General features: G+C 34.6%; 1 protein-coding gene across 3 annotated transcripts in view; it reads right to left on the reverse strand.

The window, feature by feature from the left end:
• The window catches only part of LOC123682920 (dual 3',5'-cyclic-AMP and -GMP phosphodiesterase 11), a 300,891-nt gene that overhangs the window by 8,394 nt on the left and 280,261 nt on the right, over positions 1–12,236 (reverse strand). For all 3 annotated transcript variants that reach the window (XM_045621747.1, XM_045621749.1, XM_045621748.1), the window contains exons 7-10: positions 6,289–6,537; positions 2,466–2,563; positions 2,347–2,410; positions 425–760 (exon numbers count right to left, since the gene is read on the reverse strand). In XM_045621747.1, coding sequence (XP_045477703.1) covers positions 425–760; positions 2,347–2,410; positions 2,466–2,563; positions 6,289–6,537 — 747 coding nt within the window. The remainder of the gene's footprint in view (positions 1–424; positions 761–2,346; positions 2,411–2,465; positions 2,564–6,288; positions 6,538–12,236) is intronic.

Below are 12,236 nucleotides of genomic sequence, written 5' to 3' on the forward strand. Positions count from 1 at the left end.
TTTTTACAATAAAGCCTCCAATTTCGGAAAAAAAACGGCGGAAGCGAAGTTGTACGCCTATGTAATACTGAATTGGTTATTCCCATGATTAGTTCGCTAGTTTGAAGTTCATGAACTAGTTCTCCTACTATATCGCGAATTCACTTAAAATTATTGGTAGGTTCATCCCACTGCTTAATTTTAGTTCGTATTATATCTGATAATAACTACTTAGTCAAATCTGAATATATATATTAATTTCAAAATTATAAACTTTTCTCTTTTGTAGTAGTTTTCTTCAATTATTCAATTGTAATTTCTGTAAAATATGTAAAAGACTAACAATGCACTAGTTCTAGTTCTTGCCAAGGTAATTGTAATCAGCAACCGTTTGTTTCGTCTTCAATATTTCCTCTTACAGCTAGTGAAAGTCTTCTATACTCACCCCAAGTTTTTGTGCGTCCTCCAGACTGGCCGTGGCGTGATATGACAGCACATCCAATGTCACGCTCTGCTTGGCAATAGCAATCACAGCTTTTTCATACATGTGAGTATTGTGAATTCCCATACCACAGAATATTGCGAATGCCTCTACGAAGTTCTCGTCGTTTTTGGTGAACGGCAAGTCGTTGAACTTATTGACCAACTGTATTACGCCGATTATCTCACCCGAGGAATTTTTTATCGGCATGCACAGTACGGTTTTGTGCTTGAAGCCGGTCCCGTCATCTACGCTGGGGTCGAACTTGGGGTCTTCTTCAGCGTTGGCTATGTTCACCACCTTGAAGAAGATGACGGCTGTTCAGAATGTTATGAGTTTTTGTTATGGGATAAATGTTAGCTGATTAATCATTGAGACCAGCAGTTTTAGATAGCACCTGCATGTATATTCAACAGATTTTCTTCTCAAAATTCCAGGCGCAATTTGGTTCTACATATTTAGGTCAATTTTGATCATTTTTATGTCTAGTTATAGGTAATTTCATTCTAATGCTCGAATGATAAGACTGAAACTGTAGAAATGAATTTTTCATTTTCTGAATTCGCGTCATTGCTCTTGTCGAATATTTGGCTTGCGGTATGATTTAAAAAGCAGAAATCATCACGTAAGGAAAAAGAGGTAAATACTCTTCAGTCGACTTTCCTGAAGAAAGAGATAACTTTTCAGCTAATAAGGTACAAGACAGTTCCTAATTGGAAAGCCCCATAATGCCCAATGAAATGAAGCAGGATTGTAATTGTAATAATATTTTTCTACATTCATGCAAAAAGCAAAACTTTATTGAACTATATTAAGTGGAAAAAGAAGTTCTTTATTGCACTAGTGCAATAAAATTTTTATTGCACTCATCTGTCATTCTACTTCAACGTGCTGTCACCAATTGTTCATTCACTTTCAACATTGAGGGTAAAAATAAAGTTTGAGTTAAATTGTTCGTAACGTATTAGTTCCTGTTTCAATGCAAATCGATATTAATAATAAAGTATTCAAGTTGGGCTTTTCATTTTCCTACACGTAGTGCCGCACCTCAATAAATCATTTTTTGCTTTTTGCATGAACGTAGAAAAAATTTTGTATGCAACTCGTGCAAAAATTGTTTATTCACTTTTTGCACTTGTTGCATAAATAATTATTAAAAATTTGTGATGATCAGTTGTTTTTCACTCGTTTTAAAGTGTAACTGTATGTCTCTGCAATGAACAACTTGAATGAATACATTTGAAATAAGAGTATAGTCGATTATGCAACCCCGATTTGGAATCCCTTCATTACAAATACATCAATCGGATTGAAAGAATCCAAAAAAAAAATTACTAGAGACTTGTACTACAGATTCGGGAAAGGCACGTTGATCGTCTTTATGGTGCAAGATTAAACCTTTATAGCATGACTATTCTAGAGCATAGAAGGACTTTTTTATTTGGAATGATGAATAGTCACTTTGATTTTGTTCTCATCACTGAAATTTATTCAAAATTCAAATTTACCGGTCGTCCTAGAAAACCTTTTCTATGTCCCAAGAGCATACACATGATTGTACTGTAACTCCACTTTTTGAGAATCATGGGCCAATATAGTGGCCCATTATTCAGAAAAAGAATATATTTGGACTTATGTAGTAATGACTACATTATTTTTTGTGATATTGTTGATATTATTTAAGATTTTATACCTGATATAATTTGATTGATTGTAGATATTATTTAAGATTTTATATCTGATATAATTTATGTTTATAATCAACTGTATATTTCTTCTTTTTTTTTGGCGAATTATTGTAAATGTATTATTCCTGTTAGGTTTCTAGTTTATGTAAGGTTAATAAATAGAAGTGCCTACGGGCTACAGTAATAACTTATACTTACTTCTCCTGTTGCAGCGACATGTCCAGTTATTCCTATGTTGATTGGAAATCGACTTTCGAAGGGACTGTAATTTTTTTTTCATTAGTGTTCAATTTGTGAGTGGTTTAATTCTCACTTACCTTGTTCTTGATTCACCATCCTCCGTGATATCGAGGTCATTTGCTTCGAAATCGAATACTCTCGAAAAACTTACTTTAGAACCACCTACCAATAAAACCTGGAAAAGACAAAGTAAATTCAATATTTCAACCAAATGTAAAGTTAAATTCATATTGAAAATATTATCAATTCATGAAAATGACGTGACATCAAAGTATGATATTCAAGAAAGACCATTCGCAGTAGGTGTTGTAGAAAGTATGAGTGAAAAATTAAATAACATCATTTTTATAGTTTTAATTATAACTTAGGAAATTTTGGACCTCAACTCCTGCACTAATGCGAAAAAATAGTTAGTTAGTAAGTAGTTGATAAGATGTGTAGAAAATAATATATTTTTCAACTAAACCCAATTCTCAAAACCAGGAGAGTACTGCATTCGAAGTGTAAGATGCAGGAAAGTTCAAATTCTTTATAGGTATCATTGGTGATGATTTTCTAATTTATTAGTTAATTTTTCTTTCGTTCTCAAATGGAAGTACCCTTCAATCAATTTAACGGGAATAAGCTTTCGAGAGACATAGATTGATAAACGATGTCTTCAGTAACCTGCAATTTCTGGACTAATTTGCATGGCGGCCTTCTTTTTACAACATCCCATAAATTGAAATCGACGACAAAATCAAAGGGCACTTGAGCGATATTATCATTCCTTCCAAGAAAGTGCGCAAAATTCATATCCTCATATTTGAACCGGTTTCCAAGTATTGAAAAAAAGCGATGATATTTTATAACCTTCTTTCACAGGATCTTGATCGAATCACTTTCCTTTGTAGGTTAACCGAATCACAAAACATCATTCTATCTTCTTGAATTGCCAACATAATAATTAACACTGTCTGAAGGCAGTATTAGTTAATAAGAGATAAAAGTTGAAAAGAAAATGAGGAAAGCAATAACGCATGGATGAATGAGACCTCAAAGGCTCTTACATTCCTCACTTTTTTAAAAATATTTCTGACGATGCTATCAACTCTTAATTTCGCACGAAGCTTTAAATAGTTAATTTATATACAGGGTGTTTCGGAACTACGTTACAAAACTTCAGAGGCTGATTCGTTATGTCGTTTAAAAAAAAATGCTTTGAACATGTATCCGGAGTTGCTTTGTTTTTGAAGTTTCAAATCAAAATAAACATTATTTGAATTTTTTCAAACATGCAAATGCGTCGAAGAAGTTCGGGTCAGTTTGACAGATAATATATTGGCGGTCGATCGTAGAATGTTTTGGGATTACAATTAGGCCAGAAATGTTGTTTTGCTTTTGAAAAAAGGTGGGAATATTAATTTTGATATGAAATTGTGGTATTTTCATTGCTAAAGCTAAACAATTCGATGTGAATTTAATATTTCAGCAGAAAATAAACATGTTAATTTGTTCAAAAAGGCAAATGTTATTATGGGAGTCCAATGGAATTGAATTTGTATCTTTATCATTTCAATTTCATTTAGAGAGATTGTTATTTAGAAAATAAATAGAGCATGTAATTATTTACATGCTCGTCGAAATTAATTATAATCATAATTTGATATGATAAGCTGAATTTCTGGCAGGACATCGCCTGCTTGGTAAATTAGTCTGAAATAAATTAAATCTAGAAATAATGAAATACGAAACTATTTAATATTGAAATTAATTCGATAAAGAGGATTGTCCTGAATTAATATAAGGTTTTAATCTTTCCACATTCGCCCTAACGAAGTGCAAACAGTCAAAGCTGTTTCATTCGCGAATCTGAAAGATGCATCGATTCATCTCGTTTTCAACATGTTTTGTGTCGTTAGTGATGCTGGGAACATACGACCCATAAGATTTATGTTGACATAAATATGTAGAGCATAAAATATTTTTATTGTGGATGATGAATTGGAGAGAAGATGCCTGTATGCGTTGCTCGATAGATCACATGAATTTTCCTGAAAATGGAAGACCTACTACTGTAAATTTGGATGATAAATTCAAGTAATACAACAAATGGATTTTCCTTCATTGGGAGAAGTACCAAGATGTTACTGATGGACCAGAGGTTGAATGTCGTCATCAATCTTTGTTCTTCTCTAATAACTCATTCAGAAGCTCCATCACGCAAATTATGTAAAACACGTAGTTTTCTTATTTGTAAGTTATTCAATATGAGGCATCTGATATTGATCTTTAGATACTCCACTCTTCATTGAATTTGTCAAATGAAGTTACTTCTAATTCTTTCTTAGTCTAAATAAGTTTTTGAATTTCTAATCAAGTAGTAGAGACATGAATCTTGAACTGTTGTACTTTGTAAAGGCTGATTCAATTAGTGCAAAGTATTTTCAAGTGTAATGACAATTAAGTTCGAGATATGGTTTCGTAATCTTCATATTAGACATAGTATTTTTTCTTCAGATCATTCTAGTTTGAGCCCATGACTTCACCCAAGTGGAAGTTTTAAAATTTCAAAAATGTTCTGGAAGTCCAATTTTTCCTTTAGTTCCAATAACCAAAATTATCATTTGTTACTCTTCCATTATTGTTCATGCTATAAACTTTTTTCATTGCTTTACAGTCACATCGGTTCTTAGTGCTTTATTCTAGTATAGATAATTGACTATTAGCATGACATATCTTCGTGTCCAAACAATTCGTCTTACATTTTTATCTTCACCTATGACGATACTATGACCCAATTAACATAATTCAACCACCAAATGATTCTATCAGATATAACACATTGAAGGTCAACTCTTCCTTGACTTCGTTCATAAACAAACATAAATTTTTGCGAATTACCTTCCCATAGCTTCTCGTATTGATTCCATATAATTTATTCAATGCACGCTGAGTATTCGACTACCAATATTTATTAGATATTCAAACATGATATATTCACTTTTCATTGATATTTATGGAAGTACTGAAATTGAAAACTAATCGTCCATCCGATACAACTTTATAACGACAGAACAGAACATAGTAAGATTATATTATACAGGGTGGGCCACGGTCAAAGGTACCCTAGACTTTAACGGAGAACGGATAGTGCGATTTTATTGAAAATTTGGTGTCATGGGAAGAAACACTGCTCTATCGATCTAAAAAAATTTCACCGCTGCAGTGTGGCCGCTTATATGAAAAAGTACTAACAACTTCAATATTTCAAATAGAACACCCAGTATATTATTGCTTTTTTCGGTTTGCTGTAACCTCTTGATTACTTATGTATTACTTCCTTGTTCCTATCTCTAGCGATATTTGAGTAATTCATTCATTTCTTTTTTTTTGTGCAAAATATAGAATCAATTAAACATTCATTGCTTCGGTACTTGGAATCCTAGGAAGCTGACATTTCTGGTATGGATTACCGATATCCCGTATATAATTTACATGTAATAAAATAAGTCCCAAATCATACAGGATTGTTCAAAATCACATGCTCCAACGAGACATATAAAAAATATAAAAAGTGCGTTTTTCAGTTGAAACGACCTGCATATCATAAGACGAAATGAACGAAAAGAAAATTTCCTTTCAGAAGATATAACATGTTCCTATACTAAATTATGAGGTTTCCTAATGAAAAGCAAGTTTCCATCACAACTTGTGAATTATGATAATTTGACTATCCGCAAATTGACATAATTTAGAAGTTCTATGTTATTTCATTGATATGTAAAACAAATGTTGCTTAAATATTGCCATTGGGATGAAAACTTGCTTTTAATTTTCGAGTTTTTTCGGTGATCTACAAGATCGAAAAAATGCTAAGCAACAAAAATGCAATTCAAGTTTTTTATTGGAGACACTCACCTGTACTCTTTGGCATTGAATTAGACTTTGTGTATGAGTTAATATCCTGAACACCACATGTTCAATGGTACTCTGTTCCTCGAAGATCATACGCGCCAAGTCCAATAAGACCTGATTCCTCTTGACCTCGAGTTGCGATTTTTCGTATAAATGCGCGTTTCTTAATCCTATTCCGCAGAATTGCAGATAACTAGAAAATACTTCTTCGTCGAGCTTTGTGAACGGCTGGTCCCCTAATTTATTTATTACCTGAAACAAAAATATCATATAGTCAAGTGTCTTATTTATTTTCTTTTATTAATATTAAAAAATATGTTTCACCAAGAAATATGTGAGGAATCAATTCCGAAAAATATCAAATTAGTGCTAAAAAAATTACGAAGAGAGCAGTGAATTAATCGATGAAATCCATTAGGTATGTATGTCAGTCAAATTGAAGTAATAGATAGATAGATAGAAGTTTATTTGGATTCAAATAAACATAAAAAAGTCTATACTCTTCCGCATTCATTTGCGTACGAAAACTGAAATTTGAGTGTGGATATATATACCTTATTGGCACGGCTTGAAGGAAAAATTAAACTTCATACCAAATAATCTCATTGGTATGCCTTTCTAACGGAAAATCACTTTGAGAATGAGACCACTCACGCTTCAAAACAACCTGTATGGCAATTTTCAGTAACCAACCACCAACATGCTGTGAACCAGATTTTGGTAATAAAAAGCGATCTTGAGAAATATGTACAAGAAACATGAAGAGATAGAGCTACCCAATTTTCTTTGAACTATGCCATTTTGCCCGGCGTTAGATGGGTAGTCGAAGGTTGCTATTGGTTAAGGTAGTACGCGTGGTACTATCCTTGAACTCAGTTTCTAGGTCTTTCCGTTTGAAAGTTATCGAGTACACGACCGGCCAAACTGAAGCACATAATCGAATTCGAGAAAGGATTTTTTATCAGTGAGTTGAACCTTATCAAGTGAGACTCAAAATTAGAGAAACACAGGTGAAATATATCAAAAAGTACATTGATGCAAAATGGCGAATGAACCATTCTTTCAAATCCATTTATATTCCACAATGACTTATGAAGCTTGTTATTATATGCGGATCATTAGAGGAACATATTTCGTATTTAAGAAACTCATAATTCCAGAAATCTTTCGTCAGATTTCATTAATAATTTGTATGAAGTAGTTTCAGGTGAAAATGTTGAATAACGAGAAAAACACACTTAGCTAACCCCCATATCATGGTCAGTAGGTACAACAGACTCACTGAGGAAATTTTAGACTTTCCTAAAATAGTGGTCTATATATTTTTTCTCTCATGTTTGAGGCACCAGCAGATGTCAGACAATAAGCTTAGGTATTCGTAAACATAACGCCATCGAAATATAAGTCGATTTGCGTCTTCATCATGAAGTTATTCTCGATTAAACATGTCAGCTTACGAAGCAATTACTCGTCATTTGTGGGAGGTTTTAGTTTTCTGCTTTAATATGCAGATTTTGCGGCCGAGGCTCATCGAATGCTCTAAAATATCTACGGTGTGGCCGCTATCAGTGAAAGAACGTACCGAGAGTGGTTTCAACGCTTCAAGAACGGTGATTTTGACGTCGAAGATCAGCATATGGCGGTTGAAGAGAGAAGGTTTTCGAAGATGCAGAATTGAAGCCATTACTCAATCAAGACTCGTCTCAAACGCAACAAGAATTGGCAGGATGCTTGGAAGTGACGCAACAAGTCATTTCAAAAAGCCTGAAAGTCATGGGAATGATTCAGAAATAAGGAAATTTGGTGCCGTACGAGTTGAAGCCGAGAGATGTTGAACGGTGTTTGTTTGCTTGTGAACAGCTGCTTGCTAGGACAAGACGGAAGGGATTTCTGCACCGCATTGTAACTGAAGACGAAAAATGGGTTCATTACGATAAACTCAAGAGCAGAAAATCATGGGGATAACCTGGCTATGCATCTACGTTGACGGCCAAACTGAATATTCACGGTTCCAAGGCCATACTCAGTATTTGTTGGGACCAGCTCGGCGCAGTGTATTATGAGTTATTAAAACCAACTCAAATAATCACAAGCGATCGTTATCGAACGCAATTAATGCGTTTGAGTCGAGCGTTGAAAGACAAACGGCTGCAATACAACGAGAGACATGATGAAGTGATTTCACATCATGACAATACTCGACCCCATGTTGCGAAAGTGGTCAACCCATACTTGGAAACGTTGAAATGGGAATTGGGAAGCCCTACCCCACCCGCCGTATTCTCCAGACGTTGCTCCCTCGGACTATCAACCAGCACTTACGGTCTTATTAAGAAGTAAAAAATTGGATCGATTCGTGGATCGCTTAAAAAAAATGACCAGTTTTTTCAATGCGAATTCGTACGCTATCCGAAAGATGGGAAAAAGTAGCGGCCAGCGACGGACAATACTTTGAATCATAAATGTATCACCAGATTTTTACAATAAAGCCTCGAATTTTGGAGAAAAAAACGACGGAAGCAAAGTTGTAGGCCTATGTAACTTTCTACTTGAGCCAAATCTGGAAAAATGGTAACTTAAAAAGCGTTTTATTTGATGAGAAGAATCTATTTACCATTCAATTTGAAATAACGAGCGTTCATTAAAATTCGTTGTCAAGAGTGCTATGGAGAAATTAGAGTCGATTTTCTGTGGTTACAAGTAGCGCTTAGTTTGTACCATATATAGTTCCCAGATTCGAAGTATTTGAACAAATGTTAGGCCCAGTTTCACCAAACAGCACTTGATCCCAGATTGATTAAACTCCGCTTGTTACTAAAGCAGGCTTAACAGTGTTTTCTGTTTCACCATGCATCAACCCGTCCGAAGATGATCGCGATTAAATAGTCAAACCATTTGGCAACGTTGTGAACAAAAAGTTATATAGTGTTCTGTATCGTATTAGCAGTGATGACCACCATTGGCGCTAGGTGTCAGGTGTCATTCATTCATAACTCATAACATTTCAAATCATTTGTCATCTTGTAAACAAAAAACAAAGTTAATTTTTGCCGAAAATGTCGAGTGATGTGCTTCGAAATGTCGGAAACTTGCAGAAGTTAAAAAGAAATTATGCCATTTCACAAAACCACACATTCTGGAAAAAAAACTATATAAGTAATTTTATTAACTTATTTATTTTTATTAACAAGTTTGACTGCTTCTTAAATAATATTTCAATCAAACATATCAATAAATTATTCTTTGCAATAAATTTCATAAAACACAAAAACAAATTTTACGTGTATTTTAAATGGGAAATATTGAGCCTATACATATAGTCATATTTTGATAAAATTGACCCAAAAATTAGAAATTTCCGGAAAAATAATTACATAGACAAGAGTTCCATACTGATAAATAATTATTAATCTCAACTTGAAAGGTTATAATCCTCCAAAAATGGCCGATTAGTGCTAAATCGCGATTGGTCGATTAAATGACGCTTTGGAGTGTGGTGAAACGCTACATTACATTAATCGTGATCTAAGGCCTCACTTAAGAGCCAAGTCAAGATTAAAGCATTTGGTGAAACTGGGCCTTAGTGATATGGTACAAGCTAAGCTCCACTTGTAATCACAGAAAATCCGCTCTAATTTCTCCACAGCACTCTTGACCACGAATTTTAATAAACGCTCGTTACTATGGTTGACTTGAATGAATAATTTCAAGTCTCGCCCTGTATCGAACTACAGAACTGCAGTAGTGACCTGGGGGCAAATTGCGTGTAGGCGTTCTTATAATAAATCGTCATATTAAATCCAATTAATGCTATCGTATATCATATATTAGCTGTTCCATTGTCTTCCTCGTTCCTTCCTGCAATATGAATAATGGTCCAGTCGATCTCTATCATCAATAATCAATCTGGCGAGATTGTGGCGCGGCTTTTGAACGCTTGAATGCACATGTTTTTACCTATGGAAAGGTAGGAAGTATTGATTTCTCCTCTATCTGATAACGGCTAGATTTCTATTGCCATCAGGAGGTATCTCTCCTTTATGAACGTGTGCCGCCGAAAAAATGAACGTATTCATGGAAAAATGAATCAGTCAGTGGCGTAGCGAGAATTGGAGCGCCCTGGAATGAATTGCTCACCGTTGTGTCGAATTAAAAATATCAACAATATTTTCAAATTAACCTGTACCGAGCACATAAAAACAGTTTTTATTGATGCAATACACTATATTTTTCACCCATTCATTTTTATCATATTTTTCTAAATATACTACTTCTCTTCAACAATTAGGAAACTCTCAATTTTTCCAACAACAAACGTGTATAATGTTCTGAAATGTGTGTATGTAACTAATTACACAAAAATACATAGGCAGTTTTTATGTTTTTTTGGTACATTTCGATACTACATAGGGGTATAACTTTATGGTCCCGGCTTTTTTTTTAGAAATTCGAGGATCTATTGTAAAAAATTGGTTAAACATTTATGATGTCCATCTTAGGCCACTACTTTCTTCCATCTTTCGGGCAGCGTACGAATCACGCGTTGAAAAAACTGTTCATCTTTTGAAGCGATTCACGAATCAATACAATTTTTCATAAGATCGGAAGTGCTCTTTCGCCAGGCCGTGTGCCATTCATCGAAACAAGTGATAGTCCAAGGAAGCAACATCTGGATAATACGGCGGGTGGGGTTGGACTTCCCATTTCAACGTTTCCAAGTATGTCTTGACCACTTTCGCAACATGGCGTCGAGCATTGTCATGCTGTAAAATAACTTTATCATGTCTCTCGCTGTATTGCGGCCGTTTGTCTTTCAATGCTCGGCGCAAACGCATTATTTGCATTCGATAACGACCACCTGTGATTGTTTCAGTCGGTTGTAACAACTTATCATACACTACGCCGAACTGGTTCCACCAAATACTGGGCATGATCTTGAAACCGTGACAATTCGGTTTGGCCGTCGACGTGGAAGCATAGCCGGGATATCCCCATGATTTTCTGCGTTTGGGATTATCGTAATGAACTAATTTTTCGTCTCCAGTTAAATGCGATGTAGAATTCCTTTACATCTTTGCCTTGCAAGCAGCTGTTCACAAGTAAATAAACGCAGTTCAACATTTCTCGGCTTCAACTCGTACAGCACCCAATTTCCTTGTTTCTGAATCATTCGCATGACTTTCAGGAATTTTAAAATAGCTTGTTGCATCACAGTTGAATAAAGTATATATTATATTGACTGAATTTCCTCCACCTTAGTGGTAATAGGAGCCATAAGAAGCTATTTTTATTTTTTCCTTTATTATTGAAGTTTGTAATGGGAGCCTCCTGAGCATTTCGTTTGGAGCGTCTGCTTCAATCGTTTCCCGATCGTCACGCCACTGCTTCGAGTCTTGTTAAGCTACGTTTACATTCACACGGATGTGTGATTATCACTTTGAATTATCAGGTAGCAGAAAAAAGTTAGTGGGTGCAATAGATATTTTGTCGGTTATTTAATTGATTTTTTTTTGTACTTAACAAGAGAAGAGGTTTTTTTTTCTATTTGTTTTCTTGAAGGCAAATACTTACAATAAATTATTTGACGATATTAGAAATATTGTATCATTTATTGATATCCTTATAAATTAGAAATTAGGAACGATGTAGAAAATTTGGAAAAAAAGTTCTTATCCATTGTTTATACTTCCATGTGACGACACTGAGGTCCACGTTGCGTAAATTCACCTTTCTTGATTGTTATTTTTTTCAGGAAATATTCATGCATATTTAGGTGTTCAGCCATAAAGTGGCCTCTAAGTTCAAATTATGAATCTGATGGAGCCACAGTCTGGCTCAAAAATTTGCGTGTCTCTGCCATTTCAATTAAATGATTCTGTATCATAAACGGTAGTTGTTGGAATCAATACCTACGCTCACACCTTTCAAAGTGAAGGGTTTCATTCGTAATT

The sequence above is a fragment of the Harmonia axyridis genome, chromosome 6 (assembly GCF_914767665.1).
Source record: "Harmonia axyridis chromosome 6, icHarAxyr1.1, whole genome shotgun sequence".
NCBI classification, from domain to species: Eukaryota; Metazoa; Arthropoda; class Insecta; order Coleoptera; family Coccinellidae; genus Harmonia; species Harmonia axyridis.